Here is a 20,016-nt window from a genome sequence, read left to right as displayed (position 1 = left end):
GCTGCTAACCTGTGTTTATAAACTGGGCCCGCTCCTATGCCAGATGTGCCCATTTGTAGCAGGTGAAGCCACCCACACTGCTCACTCTCCAAACTGCCTCCACACAAATCCCACTTCAGGCTTAAAGTCCTAAAAGCAGGACCCACAAGCTACAGAAAAAGACTGGAGAATGAATGGGTTGCTCTCCAGATGCAGCTGGACCTCCATCTCCCATCAACCTCAATAAGCATGGCCGATGGTTGGGGTCCAAGAATGTTTCCCACTGCTTCCTGCTGCTATCCCAGGTTGTTAGATATCCCATAGACTGTCCCTGGGACAGGTGAGGCTATTGATCCCTTATTTTCAAATCTGAAAGTTGACAACTATGGTTCCCATCACTGTTATAGGAAGAGACCCAAGAGAGCAGTAGAACAACCATCAAGAGAGACACTTGATTGGCAAGCAGAATGAAGCCTTAATTTGTTTTTCCAGTTTTTATTAAAACCACTTAATGCCCTTAGTTGGTCTCTAAGGTGCTACTGGAAGGATTTTTTAAATTTTGTTTCGACTACAGCAGACCAACACGGTTATCTATCTGTAACTATTTCTAAGGAGTGTGCAATGAGGTTGCACGAGGAAGACAAGAGGAATAAAAGTTAAGATTAACCAAGGAGTCAGGAAAGCTTAAAGAAAGAAATAATCGCTCATGGGGGGAGGAAGAGGAGCAGGCCTGCTTGACTTCAGCCAGGGCTGAATTTCCCAGAATGACTATCCTAGGGGAAACCAGCTTGCTAAAGGCTCTCTTTATGAACTCACAGGTAACACTGAACCTGCTGAGATGTACGAAATTGGTCTTTTCAAAGAGAAAAACCAACATGGCTACATCGGTTGGCAGTCCCCTCCTTCAGTATTTACGTTCTCTGATAAAGTAGACAGTGCCCCACAAACCGAAGGTGTTAACATAGCAGAAGCATTAATGGTTCGTTTTCCCCACAAGGCCTGGCTTCTGGCACCCTGCCAGAGAGATCCAATATGGCAAATATTGTTTTCAGATGAACTTCAGATGCTGTTGGATCCCAACCCTCGTTGAGTCATCATGGCCAACAGTCGGAGGTGATGGGAGATGAGGTCCAGCAACATTTGGAGGGCCACAAAATCCCCATCCGTTCTAGGACTTTGCAGCTGGTTAACATCCAGTTTAGACTATTCACAACTCGGTGTGCATGCGTGCTACCTTTAAAGACACCCCAGAAACTGCAGTTGGTTCAAAACAGAGGCATTAGGGTTCTTGGTGGGGAATTTGATCATTTTATGCCAGTGCTTTAGAAGTAACTTACATAGTCTTGGCACATTAAAAAAATTATTTAAAAAATTCGCATTTTACATTCCAGGAATGAAGCTTCTATTAAGCCAGAAAGTGTTATTTTGTAAAAAAGAGAGAAGATTGCATAGCATTACAGGAATGTGAATGAGGTGTTTCATCTCTTGCTTTATCCTGCAAAAAACGAATAAGGCTCACCTCTCAATAAGTTTATTTTCATGATTGTAATATATAGTGTTCCTTTTGTAAACTAATTTTATCATCAGGATGGTCTCCCAGGTTTTTCTCACACATTCTATCAGTGTTGGAAGACTTTTATTTTCCCCACTGCTAAGCTATACAAAGCTTTGCTGCTATCAGAACAGTTATTTACCAATTAGAGATTGTTGCTTATAACTTCAGACCAAGGCATGCATATGAGAGCAGTTTTTGAATTCCTCGAAAGTGTATAATCAATGCTTTCATGTATTATTTTCAAAATTGTTGCCCCCAGAGTCTTTATTTTTATGCAGTTCCAAAATATTTGTGTATCTGAAGAAGTGTGCATGCACACGAAAGCTCATACCAAGAACTAACTTAGTTGGTCTTTAAGGTGCTACTGGAAGGAATTTTTTTTGTTTCAAAATATTTCTGTCTTTGTATTTTTACAACCCCCACAATGTGTATTTTGACTATATTTTGCTCCGGCTATAAGGAGTAAGATACTATTGAACGAGTGTCTTGAAATAGTTTTCTTTCAGATTAACACCTAGTAGTGTTGTTGGGATATTTTTGACCATCCAGACCCATTCTGATTGTGACTAAGTTAACAAGTCCATTAACCACTTTCTTTTATACATATAATGGGTGCAATTGTTCTCTCTTTTAAAAGTAATTTTTATTAAAGATTTTCTTTGATTACAAAAGCACATGCATAGCCTTTATTTACTGTATTTTTCGCACCATAGGACGCACCGACCCATAGGACACACCGACCCATAGGACGCACCTAGTTTTTTTTTTGGGGGGGGGGGGAGAATAAAGAAAAAAGAAATTATTTCCCCCCCAGGTGCAGGGCTGGGGCGGGGGAAGCCCGAGCTTCCCCTGACCCCAGCCCCCAGCCCCCAGAACAGGCTGCTATCCGCTAGCCGTGTGAGACCCGCACGGCTCTCCCACAGCTAGCGGAGGGCTGCGTGAAGCCCGAAGCTTGGGGCGCGCTGTGCTCAGCGCACCCCAAGCTTCTGGGTGCAGGCAAGCTCTCCGCTAGCCGTGGGAGAGCTGCGTCTCCCACGGCTAGCGGATAGCTTCCTGAAGCCTGGAGAGCGAGAGGGGTCGGTGCGCACCGACCCCCCTCGCTCTCCAGGCTTCAGCAAAAGCCTGCATTCGCCCCATAGGACACACACACATTTCCCCTTCATTTTTGGAGGGGGAAAAGTACGACCTATAGGGCGAAAAATACGGTAATTGTTTTCTTTTAAACAGGGAAAGTGTTAAATATATTTTGTAATTTCCTTATTTTTACCAGATTGTAATAAAATTCCATACATTATCCGTAAATGTCCCACTGTATATCTTAGCTGAAAGTGGACTAATGGTGGTCACCTTTGAATTAAGGCTGTTGCCACCTGTTCATAGGAGAAAATATGCTCTTGTTCAAGCCAACAACTAATGTTTAACAGGTTATTCCAAATAGTCAGGTCAATAGTTTGCTATACTTGATTATTGGTCATTGTGGTTAACCGAGACAGAGTTTGAGTAAATTTTTGCAAACAATTGCTCTAAAACAAGATTGCAAACAAGCAAGGTGATAATGGGCAACCTTGATGTGCTCCTTGTTGCACATAAATAGATGTAGATAAATGATTATTGATAAACACTTTGACAATAGGTCTTTGGTATAATAAATCTATTCAAGTTTTGAACTTTCCTCCCATATTAGTTTACTGTAAAACTCTTTGTAGGAAAAGCCAGTCTACTCTATCAAAAGCCTTTTTTTGTGCCTAAAAAACCCTGGAATGTTGATGTTTGTGATTGCATGGTCAATTTGTTTTTTGACATTATGCTGTAATTTCCTGTTTTATTAACCTGTTTGATCCTGTTTTACATATTTGTAGAGTATGTTGTTTATTTGCTTTGCAATTAGGAAGGACCCTATTTTAACAACTTGATTTAGCAGAGAAATCAGTCTGTATGGCTGAGGTACCATAGGATCTTTGTTATGTTTTGGTATAACTTTCACTATTGCTTCAGACCACGACCTTGGTAGTAATTGTTAAGTGCAAATACAGTGGTACTTCTGATTGTGAACGGGATCCGTTCCTGAGCCCCGTTCGCAACATGAGCAGAACGCAACCCGCAGTGGCGTGTCTGAGCATGCGCGAGCGGCGAAACCTGGAAGTAACCCTTCCTGAAAAAATGTATCATGAAGCAAACGTAACATGAGGTATGACTATCATTTTTCTATAGTACTATATGATTTATACAAACAATTTGTATAATTCACTGGCATCTATGTTTATATCTGTGTTCTTAATTTTGGGCGTGCGGTAATATTAGTTCTTGTTGTATTTATGCAGCTACTTTGTATCTTTTATCGTATATTTACATTTTTTTTTGTTTACTGTAAACCACAGAGAGACCTTTGTTATGGGACAGCATACAAATGACAGAAACAAGCAACTAATAAATCACCTGTTGCACTGCAGCCCTGTAGCCAGGAGGAGGCAAATAGGCGTATTGTTGCCCTCCACCCTCAAAAAAGAGTGAGACAATTCAACAGATTAAACTTAATTTATACCCAAAGAACAGTGAGGGCCATAATTTCCGACAAGAATGGTTCCAGAAATATGAATGGTTATGGAGTATTATCTATCAGCTAATGTATGGTATAGCTTTCTGCTATGCTTGCTGAAAACTCCAACCAAATATGTTAAAACAATGTGTCTTAATTTAAGAGGTCTGAAGGACTGGAAAAAAGCACTTGGAAGTATTTTAGCAATGTCTATGCAGCACGAAAAAGAACACTTTGGTATCCCCCTGTTAACTGCATCCTTAACATTGTTTTCCTTCTGAAACAAAAATACGCCATCGAAATAAGAAGAAGAAGAAGAAGAAGAAGAAGAAGAAGAAGAAGTCCGGTAGCACCTTACAGACCAACTAAGTTTGTTCTGGTATAAGCTTTTGTGTCTGTATGCTGCTACTGGACAATTTTTTATTTCGACTGCGTCAGGCCAACACAGCTACCTACCTGAATCTAAAAACATGCCGGTCATTTAATTCCTGGTGTTCATACTAAATTTTATTTTAACCTAACCTCCGGGCACACTCCGGGCCCAGCCCTCCCATACTTTCCAACAGTGAGCGCGGGGACTGTCTAGCACTATGCCCCTGCTCTCAAATTCCCCATCTAGAAATATGGCTGCCCAAGTTAACAAAGGTTGACTACAGGGCTGCTGCACAGGCCCTGCTTCAGGGCTCAATTCTGTAGTGCTGGATTTAATCTAAACAGCAATAGGGCCAGGTTACCTGAAAAATCACCTCCTCTCGCATCTCTCTCTCCAAACCTTAAGAGAGAAGTGAAGAGAGGGAGGTGGCTGCAAAGGAGCAGACCTTCTCAGTACTGGTACCGTTACGAAATCGCTTTCCAAGGGAAGCTCACCCGACGTCTTCTTATACCCACAGAGGCCTTCCTTGGCACCTGCAGAGTGTTCCCTCCCTGCTTAAATTAGACTTGAAAGAAGCATTTATTGCTGCCCATAGAAAAGGTTGTGGTGTGTGCTTGATATCCACAATGGTTTCTCTGGGTTGCAAATGTGCCCACAGGCCCCAAAAGGTTGGTGACCCCCGTGGTAACTATCCCATTTACTTCACACCAGCCAGCTCCTCCACTGCACTTTTCAAAAAATCAGAGGGGGTGTGAGGAGAGATCTCTCAATGAAAACTTTTTTTCTTTTTGCTGGCATCTTTCCATCTCATTCATCCTGAACTGCTGTTTTGTAACTCCGATATTGGTTGTCTTGTAGTTTTATTTTAGGATCTAAACATTGTGCGCTGTATTCCTTTGAATTGTAATTTTTTTGTAACCCACCCTGGGACCCTGTGGTGAAGAGTGGGCTAAAAGTATGTACAAAAAATAAGGGAAATAAAAAAAAATCTGTGAAAAGGAGATCAAGAACACAGTGGTACATTTAAGTTGCATATACACAATAAATTTAAAGTATTTCCCTCCCATCTAAGAACCATCCCTCTTAAAATATAGTTCCCATAATTCTTTTTTTTTGGGGGGGGGGGGGCGTCAGGGGAGAATGTGCTTTAAATGTATTATGTGGATGCAGCCTTAAAGAGCTCTTCTAAGCCATGGTATAAGAGCAGCATTATGATTTGCTGGGGGGAAAACCCAAGCAGCTTTATTTGAAGATGCCAAGTCCACTCTTCATGGATTCAGAAAGAAAGAGTTAGAGGAACTCAAGTTTACCCTGAAGTTTATATCTTCAGTATACCCTGAAGATTGATTCCTTCACTGCTGGAAAGAGTACTGAGAGAAACCACAATTGCTTGGAGTCCTGAGGCTTCATCACCAATGGCTGGGATAGGCGATAATGTAAATATAACCACATAAAATTAAGAGGAACAATAGCTATAACTGGTGAAGTGGGGGACAGCTGATTCTGAACTTTGAGTATGGAAATGCCTGCCTGCTTTTTGAAGCGCAATGACTCTTGAGTATATCAGGATAGAAATTCTGCCTCAATTGTCTGCAATATTTGTATTTTAGCTCTTCAGACTACACGTATTTTAAATTAATGTGAAAATAATCTGCATCTCGTCTGCAGTAACCTCAGTGATGCGCAGCTGAGAGTTAGTTAAGTAGCCTTCAAGTGTTCTAATGCTGTCCCAAACTAAAATGAGGTTCAACTAAAAAGCCACAGACATCTCCTAGGATTCCACCCGGTTGGAAGATTCAGGAAAGACAAAAGAAAGTACATTGTACATTGTAAAACTATGGAATTCGTTCCCACAGTGATGACCAACTTTGATGGTTTTAAAAGATTAGCCAAATTCATGGGTCAGGCTACCAAAGACTACTTGCCGCAATGGCTCTGTAGCTTCGGATCATGAGAGAGTGCTGTTTCACTCAGGTCCTGCTTTCAGACTTCACGTAGGGACCGAGGTGGCCATTGTGAGAAAAGGATGCTAGACTAGATGAACCATTGGCCTGATCCAGCAGGCTGTTCTTATGTACCATCATTATTACATGCAGAAGAAACATTAAAAAAGTCTATCTCCATCCCCCCAATCCTGCTGCCATTGTCTACTACAGTGGTGCCCCGCAAGACGAATGCCTCGCCAGACGGAAAATCCGCTAGACGAAAGGGTTTTCCGTTTTGGAGGTGCTTCGCAAAACGAATTTCCTATAGGCTTGCTTCGCAAGACGAAAATGTCTTGCGAGTTCCTGCAGGGTCCCCCCCCCCTTTTCCCAAGCCGCTAAGCCGCTTAACAGCTGATCCGCTAAGCCGCTTAACAGCTGATCCGCTAAGCCGCTTAACAGCTGATCCGCTAAGCCGCTTAACAGCTGATCCGCTAAGCCCGCTAAGCCGCTAATTGCACTAATCCGCTAATGGGCTTGCTTCACAAGACGAAAAAACCGCAAGACGAAGAGACTCGCGGAACGGATTCTTTTCGTCTTGCGAGGCACCACTGTACCTATAACACAGGGGTGGCCAACTCCCAAGAGACTGCAATCTACTCAGAATTAAAAACAGGGGTTGAGTTGTTGAGGTTTTTTTGGAGGAGCCAGTGATCTACCACAGATGTCCAATGATCTACCAGTAGATCACGATCTATCTACCTGTTGGAAATGCCTGCTATAACACACACATGCATTTTTCACCTGGTTCTGCATCTCAGGAGTGCAAAATAATGCAACTATTAAGAAAATTATGTGCAGTATAATAATAATATGCCACAGGGAAAAGCATGCTTCAGTGTTGCTCACTCAAAATGGCCTTCAGTGTTTTTTGAAAGGATTTTTAATTTCCTGAAATTAGTAACTCTCTGAAATTAAGATTTTCCAGCCTAGTATTTATCAAAATGTGCCCTCATCTAATCTACATTAATGTTCCTATGGAAAGTAACCTGGAAAGAAATTGCTCGAAGTAAGAAATGGAATCCTCTTTCGCAGGAACATGTGAAAAAGCTAAGAACATTCCTCTTGTGTTCAGTATCTGTTAGGTCAGTTTCTACAGTTTCCAGTTGCAGTGGGGACACCATCCAAAGATGGTCTGAAATCTTCCCCTGCTACTCTCTCTGGGCATCTCTCACACATGTTCAGATAGGATACTATTTGCTTTTTATTCCTGCTAGCTGGGCTGCACTTACTCCCCAAAACAGTTTTGGGTCAGGGAGAAGTCACACACCTCACAGCTCTTAAAAGACAGAAACAGCCAGCCACCAGAAGGAGACATGCTTCTTAGAGTAGGGGCATGGGAATGTGGAGCTTTCACTGGCTCCTTCCACTGTGTCACCAGCCATTCTGTAGCTCCGTCTAGGAGCAAACGCAGCAGAAAATGTTGGGATTTGCTTCCATTTAAGTATCTATAGCTGGAATAGGAAACTTGTGGTCCTCCAGATGTTGCTAGACTGTAAACCCCTTATCCCTGACAACTGGCCTCGCTAGCTGTCACATCTGGAGGACCACAGGAGCAATCTGTAGGATCAAGCTAATTTTTTTCTTGAAATTATTTTCAAACATGACATTTGAGGAGCTCTATTATATGTGGAGCATATTAAGTTACACATGTGTACAAAGGAAAGCCAACCCACTCACCACTACTTCTTCCTCCTTATGTTCTCTTTTGTCTTCCTCTTCATCACTCCCAGGCTCCCCGCCATCTTCTTCATCACTGCTGGAGGATTCCAAGATTTCCCGCATATCCATCTTCCAATTCGAAGGTATAACTTTCAGACTGAAGAAGGAGCTCGCCTCTTGTAACCCTTCGGAGGAAAACGTCCCGTGCTTACTCATTCAAGGTACTAAGAATCAAAACTGCATTATTACCAATTGGCGCTATCCTTGCTCCTTTTTCAGCCATACGTTAAGGTCACAAATTCAATATTGGGTTATCAAGAGGAAGGTGAGAAACTAATGCCAAAATAAAATAATAAAGGGGCACTTCCAAGGGGCATATACCAAATTAATCTGAAGAAATGATTACCTTTCTTAACATCTACTAGTAGCATAGAATTCACAACCTTCATTTATGTGTAAATTCCTCAGTTCCTACAATGTGGAATGCTTAACCCTCAGCATTCCTTTAATCATCTTGACGTTTACAAGGCTTAGTGAAAACACAACCAAAGCTTTCACACCATAATGCGGGTTTATGCTTATTGCAGACTAGAAGAACATATTCCACACCATATAAAGCTGCCTCAAATGAAGATCGACTATTGGTTCAGTAATGCCGATTCTGAATCGCAGCATTCCTCCATGTTTTGGGGTGCAGATCTTTTCAAGGCCCAAAACGAAGATTCTTTCAACTGGAGATACCAGAGATTGAATTTAGGATTTTCTACATGCAACAAGTGAGCTCTGCCACTAAGCCATAGCCTTCCTAACCAGATGGAATCAACTCTCCGCTGACTTTCCCCCTCCAAGAGCAGGATTTGTTCTCCCCGCATCACACATCAACTAAAATGTGGGAATAGTTACATCAATATTTGACAAAGTAGCCCTGGACCTCAAAGCTAATACTAGAATAAATATTTGTCCTTGGCAGTGGCGTAGTGTGGGTTGTCAGCACCCGGGGCAAGGCAAGTAATTTGCGCCCCCTAACCCCCAGATGTTGCGCCCGGTGCGGCCGGCACCCCCCACGCTACGCCACTGGTCCTTGGAGTTCCAAAAGCCTGTCATGTTCTTTAGAGCATCCTATTAATTGTGTCACTGTACAAACTTGGTTCGCATGCATATAGATACACAAATCTCTGCCTTATAAGCCCCTACAGTATTTTTACACTTCTATCTGATTTCACTCATAACATGCCGCTTTCAATATATGACATCCAAGATGTCAATACACCCTAAGCCTAGGCATTTGTTTACCAGGGTATCTACTGGTAATACTAGCCTAACATCTTAAATAATGCTCACCTTCTGCAAAGAGTCAAACTAATAGTATCCCACTATAACGTTCATTTTCCTAGAAGTATAATGCTCTGAAATTGCAAATCAAGTACCTGTGATAACCAGAAAATTGTACAGTGGTACCTTGGTTCTTGAATGCAATCCATTCTGAAAGACTGTTCAAGTTCCGAAACGTTTGAAAACTGAGGCGCAAAGGGCTGTTTGCAAATTCAGCTGAGAAAATTGAAAAACACACAGTGGAAGCCGTTCGACTTATGAGGCACGTTCGAAAACGGAAGCATTTGCTTCCAGGTTTTCAGTGTTCGGGTTCCGAAATGTTCATCAATGGAGACGTTCGAAAACCAAGGTACCACTGTATATTGCTTGACAGGGAAGATTCCTTTAGAAAATCTACTGCAAGAATGGCCACATTCCTGCATTTTCCTTTTCAGCTGTTTCAATGTGGGCTGGAAACAGAAATATATGCAGCCTAACTCTTATGGCCAGATTTATGGGCTCTGCTGCTCACACCCAGGTGTGCCACAAATCCTTGACTCTTGGGACACTTCTCCTGCACACTGGCCACCAAATAGTCACATGGACATTTCCATTCTTTTAGGAATTCTACTCCTTGAAATCTATATGAACTGCCTACAACACTTATGTGCTTCATTATCCTGAATAGAACCTAACTGCAGATTAGATGCAAACACTTTTTAATAAAACAGACATGGCCCATTATCAAGAAAAGCAGCTGTGAGTGGGGACAGATAAGCAGGGTCAGGTGGGAGGAGCTTTTCGCTGGATATCATTTTTCAGCTGCAACTATCCTTTTTGTTCTCACAACACACATGCTTCCTGACATCCGTTTCCCCCTTGCCAACACACCAGAGAAAGGCTGCTGGGCAAGGCGAATAAAAAGGGGAAAGTAGCAAGTGGAGAAAGTATTAAGCACCTGCCCCTCACTGCTTCAACCCTTCAGATGTCTTCCTACCCAGGCTGCTTTTCAAGTCAGAAATTGTCCATTAGGGTACACACATTTGTATGTCATTAAACCCACAGGGACGTGGCTGGCGCTGTGTTGTAAACCACTGAGCCTTGGGCTTGCCGATCGGAAGGTCGGCGGTTCGAATCCCCGTGACGGGGTGAGCTCCCGTTGCTCGGTTTCAGCTCCTGCCAACCTAGCAGTTCGAAAGCACGTCCAAGTGCAAGTAGATCAATAGGAAGGTAAACGGCGTTTCTGTGCACTGCTCTAGTTTCGCCAGAAGCGGCTTAGTCATGCTGGCCACATGACCCGGAAGCTGTCTGCACACAAACACCGGCTCCCTCGGCCTATAGAGCGAGATGAGCACTGCAACCCCAGAGTCGTTCGCGACTGGACTTAACTGTCAGGGGTCCTTTACCTTTAAACCCATAATCAATAACCTGTACTTTGTGGACAGGCCTGCCTACTGGTCTCTGCCTCCCTTCTGCAAGTGCATTACTAGTTTATGTTCCATTTCTAAGCTTGTACAAGACTATTGTCCACCTAACACTGGATGGACCTGCCCTGGGACCATGTGGATTCCGTCTCTATGACTAGTTGCATAACTATAATTGCATAACTAACTTGCTTTCATAAACAGTTTATACAGTAACTTTTGAAATTTACCTTTTCTAGAAGACAACTCGGATTTTGTAACATTTAGGATGTCTAATTCCTCAATGTCCTTTCTTGCTACTGAATAACTGCAAGAGAATTGTTTAATTGGATTAAATATGCCACATTCATTTTCCCGAAGCTTCTCATTTTAAAAAAGTATACCTCTGTGTATACTCTTTCTTTGATACCATGCATTTGCACCAATCGTCATTTTTAAACAGCTGAACAAGTTATCCCAATGCTTAATTTTACTAAAGTTAACCTATGGACAGGGACCATCCATCTATATGAAGATGTTTCTGCATAGATTAATGCAGGTGATGCAGTGCTTCTGTCTGAATAATCTGAAATACATGCCATACTACTGTATGGCTCTGTTGCACCACTAATGAATGAGTTATAGGGATACATATTATAGTTGCAAGCCTTATCAGTAAAGGAACTAGAACTAGGTGAACAGTCCATGAGGTTGCAAGTTAAGAACACTGTATTTTCCAATGCAATCTTGTATCTGGTATGCAATAATTAAATACAGAAAGTAAAATATTATTCATTTTGTTTTCATTTGTGCCCTTTTTTCTGCCAAAAGGAATTCCAAAGCAGCAGACAGTAAGTGCAAAGCAATCAATGGAAAAACTTTGATACAGATACAAAAATGTCAATTATAATCTTTCATTCTAACAAGCAGTAGCTTTTATTGAACTGTAACTTATCTTCACTGATGAACTCAAAGGGCAGCTGTATTTAACTTTTGGTGACATGCATTTTTAAAAATTAAAAACAAAAATAAATCATTTGATAAAAAGCCAAGTACTGAAACAAATTTTTTACATGTGTCTCTATAAAGGACAGCATCCTTCAATGTATTTCCTTTCTTTACTTGCAGTCTCACAGTACGGAAGAGTTCAGATGTTCAGGCCAGGGAAATAACTGTTCACCTGAAGACAGCTTCACCAAGCTAAGTACCCAAATACCAACAAGGAAGTAATAAGGTGCTCTGAGCATGGAAGTCAGCATCAATGTAACTTAATCTGACATAGCTAATCATCATCATCTTCTTCATCAGCATAGTTCTTAAAAATTATGTTGTTTTAAAAATAAGGCAAAAAGACAAATGTGAAATATCTTGTAACTGTCTTGGTAAGTCTGTACCCTTAATTGGTTCTTTTCCAATGGAAAGCCTTTCTGAATGAGGGGTTGGGGCAAGAAGTCTTGCGAAAATTCCATCGCATATTGTATGAAGTAGGAAAAATATAAGCAGGAAATGGATTGTGAGTTTTAAACACACTTCCAAAATTATTTTGGTAGCTCCACAGCTAATAGCTTGCAGCTGAAAATTTGCATGTCGCAAAGGCAAGATGGTGTTTTATATTAAACTTTAACACAAAATTGATCATCCTAGTGAAGAATGAAAGTCTTCCACAAGATTCATGCTTACCTTTTGGAATACCCTAATTAAGAATATCCTGTTAAATTTCATGATCACTGGTGGAATTTAGTCTGCTACCTTAATTATGTCCTTCCTGCATTTACTCTTGACAATAGGATTATGTAGAAAAGGTTCTGACTTTGGAGGAGGGCTAAGTTAAACCACTGAACTTTAACTTGTCAGTTGATTATGTATTTATTTTGCAACACACCAAACCTGAGAGATAGAGAGATGTCTAGAAAAACTACTCACAATTTGGAATCTGAAAAAGATCTCACTAAACACTGGTCCTTTTTCACTGCAATGTCATCGCTGCAGCTGGGAGATAAGACCTGAAGTTTCAAAAAGAACACATGGCATTGAGGATTTTTAAAAATTGCTCCTACTAAGGGGGTGGGGGAAAAGGTTTCATACATCATGTTTCAGCTCTGTTATGGCAACTCCTAATAGCAGCATTTTATTTTCCAGAACAAATCCACTCGGTAATGACACTGTGGGGAGGTAATTTTTTCTTCCATCTCTCATAATGCTGGAGATCACCCAGTTAAAATAGCAGTAAGCTCAGGACAGAAAAAGCATTTCACACCATGAGCCATAAAGATACAAGAGGAAATAACAGCCTCAATATTATTTCTTTAAAAATTAGCAAATTCCTGGAGGACAGATGCCACATTGGTTATAATCTATGATGGCTAAATATAATCAGAGACCATATGCAATATATCAGATGCTGCCAACAAACTTGAGGAAAGGCCACCAGCTGTACAATTTATGTGGCATTTCGTTAGTTGCTGTCAGAAAGGCAATGAGACCAAAAGGAGCCTGATCTGATCCCTAAAGGCAATTATTATGTTATTAAAGTATTGCGAACTTCCCACAAAACAAGACAGACAATCCAGTAAGTTTCCATCGTTAAAATCATGTGTATATAACAACTGCAGCCAAGATCTCTGCCTTTCCACCCGCACAACAAGCCCAACTATGAGATTACATATGCATATGTACTCCCAAGATCAAACTTGCTCAGGTTCACGCTTAAAATAGGTTTGATTGGGGAAGGGTCATAGCTCAGTGGCAGAGGACCTGCTCTGCATGCATCAGGTCTAATCCCAGCACTTCCAGGTAGGGCACGGAAAGACTGCCTGCATTAAACCCTGATGAGTCACTGCCAGTCAGTGTTGACAATACAGGGCTAGATAGGACAGCAACTTTCTATATTCTTGGTTATCCTGGTCAGCTTCTTCAGTGCCAAGCTCTTCATCAGAAATAATTTGTTAACCTTAATGTGCATCAGTAGATTCAAGCCTATAAGTCTGAAAAGTGAAGCTTATTCATAGAGTAAAATCTTCCTACTTTATTGAGGGTGTTGTCGTTTGCCAGTCATGCATTCTAAATGCACACCAGCACCACATGATCAGGCAGCTCATTCCCACTGTTTTGAGAGGCTGAAAGGACTGTACTAAGTAAACCCTCGTCTCAGAAGAGGGGATGCATGCATGTTAAACAACACCGGGGGCTTTGGGAACTACTAAATATAGCTGCTTCCTGTGACAATGCCACAGAACCCTACTGCTTTTAAATCTTTAACTCCCTCCGATTTTGCACACATTATACATGCTCCTCCTCCTGCCCCCATCTTGAGGAACTCCATGCATTCCAGAGCATTTTCCCAATTAGGAAAGTTACACCAATAAGAAAAATTTCACTGCCATAAAGGCAGGAGCTCCAGGGATTAGCAATGCGCTATTGACAGTGATCCCTAAATCCTCACGCTTGTCTATTAATATACATATTTATATACAAATCCAGATATTTAACTAAAAGACTGGCTCCCATTTGGCTCCCCTTCTCCTCAACAATCATCAGGCTGCAGCAGAAGGAGAGAGAGAGAGTGGGTCCATTCCATCAGGCTGCTCTAGTTCCTGAACTATTTCTACTCAAACTGAGCACTTTAATAACAACTCTGTATATTTAAGAAATGGTGCCCAGGTTGGCTTGTTTTCCCTCCCCATCCCTTTCTTGCCTATTGTATTGTGGCTTGCAAGCCTCCAGGTAGGACTTTTTTATAAAGCAATTATATTCTGCTCTTCAGCTGGATAGGTTCTGTCTTGTTTTTAATCTGTTGCAAGTGACATAAATCATGATGATGATTAAAAAACCCAGTCCAAATGACTGCATAGTGAGCTCTGCAAATGCAAAAAAGGAAAATCCTAGTGCATGCAAGCGTATTTTACATGTACCTAAAAGAGGAATCATAGTAAATCTAAAAAAAAAGGCTGCTTTCACACAAAAAACCCACCTATGAAAAGAATGACCATGGCAAATCAAATGAGTAACACAATAAGATTTCATCTAAAGCTACATTTTCTCTAACTTAATCATGAGTCCGAAGGCTCAACCTAAACAGGTATATCTTCCTTCTGAAACATGCTAAGAAATGAGAGTGTTTGGGTGCCCACAATGCATGCTTGTTTTAGCTAAAAATAATTTATATGTCTAATTGCATTTGACGCGAACAGCATTCAAACCACGTGGGCTTGCACACACAGAAACCACAACTGGGTTTCATCATGCTGAACTTTGTAGCAGGCAGGAGGAGCAAAAGCTACGGAATTTTCCTTCAGAATCAGGTGGGGAAGATGAATCTCCCACTGGGTTGAGCAGGGTTCCCATCAGCCAAGTGGGATTTCAGGGACTTCTATTCAAAGTACTTAAATCTCAGTGATGATGTCATAGAAACAAGTTCCATAGGAAACTACGTTTTCCCCACCGAACGTATTTACCAGGAAGGTTTATATTCTATGTAGTATGTGCAGAACCTGCCTTTGTGCAGGAACTGATTGAGCAAGAGTTGAACTACCAAGGATGTAAAAAAAAACCATTTTCAATATGGACTTAATGCATTCATTTTTCTCCCCCCCCCAAAAAAAAGAAGCATTTCCTTAAACTTGGAGACCCAGGAGCATTATTTATTTATTGCTTTATTTATTGTCACCTTTCTTTGAACAAGATCTCAAAGCCATTTTACACTCAAATCTGGTTTCAAAAGGCGTTTTGCCCCGTTGAAGTTCCTCCCCTTTGAAAAGCACCTGGCTTTTGTCCCCTATTATAAAAGCCCCTAAATATTTCTCACTCACCAAAGCTGGATACCACTCAGCCTCCTCAGAGCTGGGAGTCACGCTGACAACTTTACCAAGCAATTCATCGTTAAGACGCCTCTTATCATCATCATCCTCTTCACTACTTTCTTCCTCTTTTTCATCTTCATTACTAGAGAGTTAAACATACAGTGATTTTAGACAGCCTGAATGTGGAGATTAACAGGAGCACAAAACCTCGTCGCAGCCTTGATACCTCAACAGCTCTTGCTTTTCAACCTTCCTCCTTTTTGCAGGAAATGGCTTAACACAAAGCAGAATGCAGCAGGCTAAAGATTCGCCCTGTGCTGACATACGTGCATTGTGCTGTCGAGAGGTGCTGGGGCTAGAATCAAGAACTCTTGCATGTGTGGTGCTGCCATGGCTGCAAGCCAGAGAGCTCATGGGGCTCTGCTCTGCTGTTATTCTCAAAAGTGTCTCAACCAACCCACGTAGCCTACCGGTCTCCTTACACCCGGAAGGATTCCAAGTCAGCATGGGCTTTACTTGGTGACCCAGCAAAGACAGCTTCTCCGTGTCCACAGTTAGTTCTGAAATTCAGCACTTCCAAGAATAAACCGCCAATATTTATTGTTGCCAGGGAAGCTTGAATCAAGGCTTGAATGGAGCTTGTTAAAACACTAGTCCTTCTTTTAAAGCACTTATGTGCTTCAACCTTATCTCCTCCTTGTCCTCTCTTATGCCCTTCTTCTTGTTCTCTCCACTCAAGCTTATATTCTGCCAATTTTTGTCTTTGCCTTTTCTATTCTCAAAACAGCCTCCTCCCCTCTAACAAGCAAGCTAAAACAAGGCATGAATCTATCTAATTTTAATAAGGAAGATTTAAATGCAGCTTGGCTTCCATTGCCTGTTACTTTAGGCATGCTTCTTCACATACATGCTTCTATATACTTCAGAACATTTTTATGTTGTTATTTTAGGCTTTGTCCTGAAATACAGCGTGTACGTGTATGTGTGTGTGTGTGTACACATTTTAAAATTTACTGAGATTTAAAAACTGAAAGCCCTGTGTACCAAAAATAGTCCAAGTCCTACACCAAGACAAGCCAGTATGCATACAAATTATTAAAAAGTGTGAAATAGTTTTGTATAATTAATTCAGCTTCTGTTAGTCCCTAAATGGCAAGGAGCTTTTGCAGGGTCCTATCCTCTTATAACTCCAGCACATTTTCAAATCTGACTTCACAGCAACAGAAGGAAGAAAGTTAAAGAAGAAAAGGTTTCCAGGATGTAGAATTCCACGCAGCACCACACTTATGCAGAATCCTAAAACCCAAGTTCCAGATGCTTCCTGTCACTGCGTTTCTCAGCCACTTCTGCAACTCCACCAAACAGCGAGATCCTCAAGGATATTTCAATGGGAAGTGTGCTTTCCATTTCAGAAGAGACTTGACGCAAGAAGGGAGAGAGGAAGCCCAAGACACTTCTCCACCTCAGAAGCCATTTATGCACTTTGTCCAAAGGCTGTCACCTTCTGGACTGCATCAGAAGAAATGGGTAGCCTATCCTTCTGAGGAAACGTTGTCCTCTGAGTGGGGCATTTTTTGTGTTTTGTATGGTGAAAGGCAAATCTCTTGAAAATTAGGGGATTTCAGGAAACAGTGGGTGGTATGATTGTGGGTGGAAAGGAGGAAAGTAAAGTGTAATTGCACAACATTATGTTCCTTGCAAGGGAGGCACACCTCTTCTAAGCTCATCACTGAAGACCAAACCTGCCTTCCTCGTTCCAATGCAAGGGAAAGATTAGGTCTGAGAAAAGCCCAGTAATACTATTAGCAAAATAAGGCATCACAAAACACTCACACAGGAAGAGAGGATCTCCTTCCTCTGTTGGATTTCTTCCCAATCACCGGCGTTCCAAAGTGCTCTGGGTTTGTTAGTGGCAGTTGGTCAAGTGTCTGTGAGAGGAAGGGGAAAATATGACAACTTGCTAATTTTCCAGTTAAAACAAGAGTGTTAAGTTTACAGCTTCAGAGTGAAACAGCCTTACCTCACTTTCTGCAAAGTGCCTCTCTCCCTTCAGACACAACGATGTCCGTCTCAAAGTCCTTTCATCACCGTCATCAAAAACTAAACAAAGCCAAACCAATAAAATCACATAAAGGAAAAACCACTTTATTTGCGAAGGCAAGTAAATGGCAAATGTAAATTATTCTTGTTATGTGAATATATTTAGTGCCCCCAATAGTCTCGCTTTTGAGCTGCTGTTACACCATTGTTTGCATTCCATCATATACATTTTCTGCTCATTTTTTCTTATGGAATATTCCAACTAGTGATGAAAGTTTCTTGCAGTGGAACAGCATGTGAAGGACATATGCTTAGATGTTGTAAAGCCAGAGAGAAAGCACGCATGTACAAACTGAAGATAAATATGCAACGATCACCTCAAGCAGCCAATTGGAAGCAATGCTTCACCATTCCAGCATAGTGTGACAGATCAATGCAATATAAATTTACAGCCAGCCAGTGTGGTATAGTGGTTAGAGTGTAGACTAGGACCTGGGAGATCAGTTTTCAAACCCCCACTTCCCCATGACATTCACTGTGTGGCCTTGGGTCAGTCACTGACTTTCAGCCTAACCTACCTCATAGGGTTGTTGTGACATTAAATGAGGAGGTGGAGAACTGTGTATGCCACCCTGAAGTTCTTGGAGGAAACAGTGAAATATAAAAACTATAAATAAATAAACATTAATTCTCCCAAGCATGCTGGGGTCAAAAATCACCTAAGCTTCAATGCATAATCATTCTTTTTTTTTAATGTTGCCGGCATAAAATTGCTTGATGCTTTTTTTATACAACCACTCAGGGTGGACCTACTGAAATTAACTGACATTACCAAATTAGACCCATTAATTTCAATGGGCCTACTCTGAGGAGAACTTGTTTGGATAAACTGCGTATCTATCTTGAGCTGAGCCAAGGGCTGCATCTCATACATAACTGTACATAGGGAATACAGGAGAGTGAATGTCAACTATCCAACTGTTGGAATCACCTTTCCATCTTGACAGCCCCTAGAACAAGCATTTCAACTCCTAACTGAGCCCCTAACCAAAGTCTACAACCTAAATGTTGCACTTTAAAACACACAGGCACCTCCTTTCAAAGCACAGGAATGCTCTTTACCAGAAAAGCAGCAACATGAACAAATCCACCACAGCCTAGGCTGCCGGAGGTGGGGGAAGAGGAGAATGTGAACTGCAAGTAGCAAAGAATGCCCACAACAAGGGCAATAGGGAAAAAAGAATGGGGTGGGTGCTGAGGGTCAGGAACTTGGTTATGATCCAGTGGAAGAAACAGTGAAAAAACGGAGCCCTCTGGGCATTTCCTCAGTATTGCTGCACATTTGTTCAGGACTGAACAGAAACCACTTCCAGTTTCTAAGTTGTAGCAGCCAAGGCAATTGGCTTAAAGGTTAAGCAAGGATGGAAAATCTCTCTTCAGCAGCCACATGGGATTTTTATTTCTGCCTAGGGGCAGAGGAGATGCACCGCTGATCTTGGAATTGCATGATCCCTTCATTTAATCAAAGTCCCGAATTTTGACACGTGAAGAGCTGCTGGGGTGAAGTGTTATGTCACTGATGTTCCGAGCTGGTGCAGGGCTAAGTCTTCAAATCAGAAAGATTAGTTAAATGAAAGATAAGCCAAACAATGTGTTAAATCTGCTTTGATCCTGCCTTGAAGGAGCTGCAGTCTACTTTTGGATCTCAAGGCTACTTCACACACTGAAATTGGCATCCGCACTATGAGTAAGCTGTGTGTTGCCAGGTAAATAACTTTCTCCCTGTGTAGGTGTGACTCTTGGGAATGCCTCATAAGATGGAAGTGTTTTGCTAGTGACCCTCCTGCAGCAGCACCCCAAACAAACAACTCCCTGCTGCCACAACTAACTTTCTAAGCAGAATTGGGTGTATCAAAAACCACTGATGTTTCTAAGGGCACAGGAAAGGATAATGGTGCATTATGATCAAGTCATAGAATCATAGAACTGTAGAGTTGGAAAGGGACACTGAGGGTCATCAAGTCTAACCCCCTCTAGACTAGATGTTTCCTTACAGAGTAAACAAGAGAGTATGTCAATGCAAATTCAACTTTTTTTAAATAAAGGATCAAAGTTGTTGGACTCTCAGCTCCCATCATCCTTGATCACTGGCTGTGCCGACTGCAGCCGACAGGACTTGGAGATCAGCAACATCTGGAGAGCCACTGGATCCCCATCCCTGGTGCAGGTTATGAGGGCAAGGAGCCAAAAGGTAACCAAGCACCACCACTATATTCGAGCCAACATTTATTCAAAAACTGGCTCTCATTTCGCCTGAAAGCTTGTTCCCAGCTTGTTTCCCTCGTCTCAGCTGACAGCACAACACACCATACTAAA

General features: G+C 41.7%; 1 protein-coding gene across 4 annotated transcripts in view; it reads right to left on the bottom strand.

The window, feature by feature from the left end:
- ARID4A (AT-rich interaction domain 4A) overlaps nt 1-20,016 on the bottom strand; it is a 62,757-nt gene that overhangs the window by 29,446 nt on the left and 13,295 nt on the right. For all 4 annotated transcript variants that reach the window (XM_028731729.2, XM_077919577.1, XM_028731649.2 and 1 more), the window contains 6 exons: nt 17,621-17,700; nt 17,434-17,528; nt 15,610-15,742; nt 12,725-12,804; nt 11,053-11,129; nt 8,106-8,272 (listed from right to left, as the gene is read on the bottom strand). In XM_028731729.2, coding sequence (XP_028587562.2) covers nt 8,106-8,272; nt 11,053-11,129; nt 12,725-12,804; nt 15,610-15,742; nt 17,434-17,528; nt 17,621-17,700 — 632 coding nt within the window. The remainder of the gene's footprint in view (nt 1-8,105; nt 8,273-11,052; nt 11,130-12,724; nt 12,805-15,609; nt 15,743-17,433; nt 17,529-17,620; nt 17,701-20,016) is intronic.

Source organism: Podarcis muralis, chromosome 1, assembly GCF_964188315.1.
Source record: "Podarcis muralis chromosome 1, rPodMur119.hap1.1, whole genome shotgun sequence".
Lineage (NCBI taxonomy): Eukaryota > Metazoa > Chordata > Lepidosauria > Squamata > Lacertidae > Podarcis > Podarcis muralis.
The sequence above is the reverse complement of the archived record's forward strand: the minus strand, read 5'-3'. Positions and strand labels throughout refer to the sequence as shown.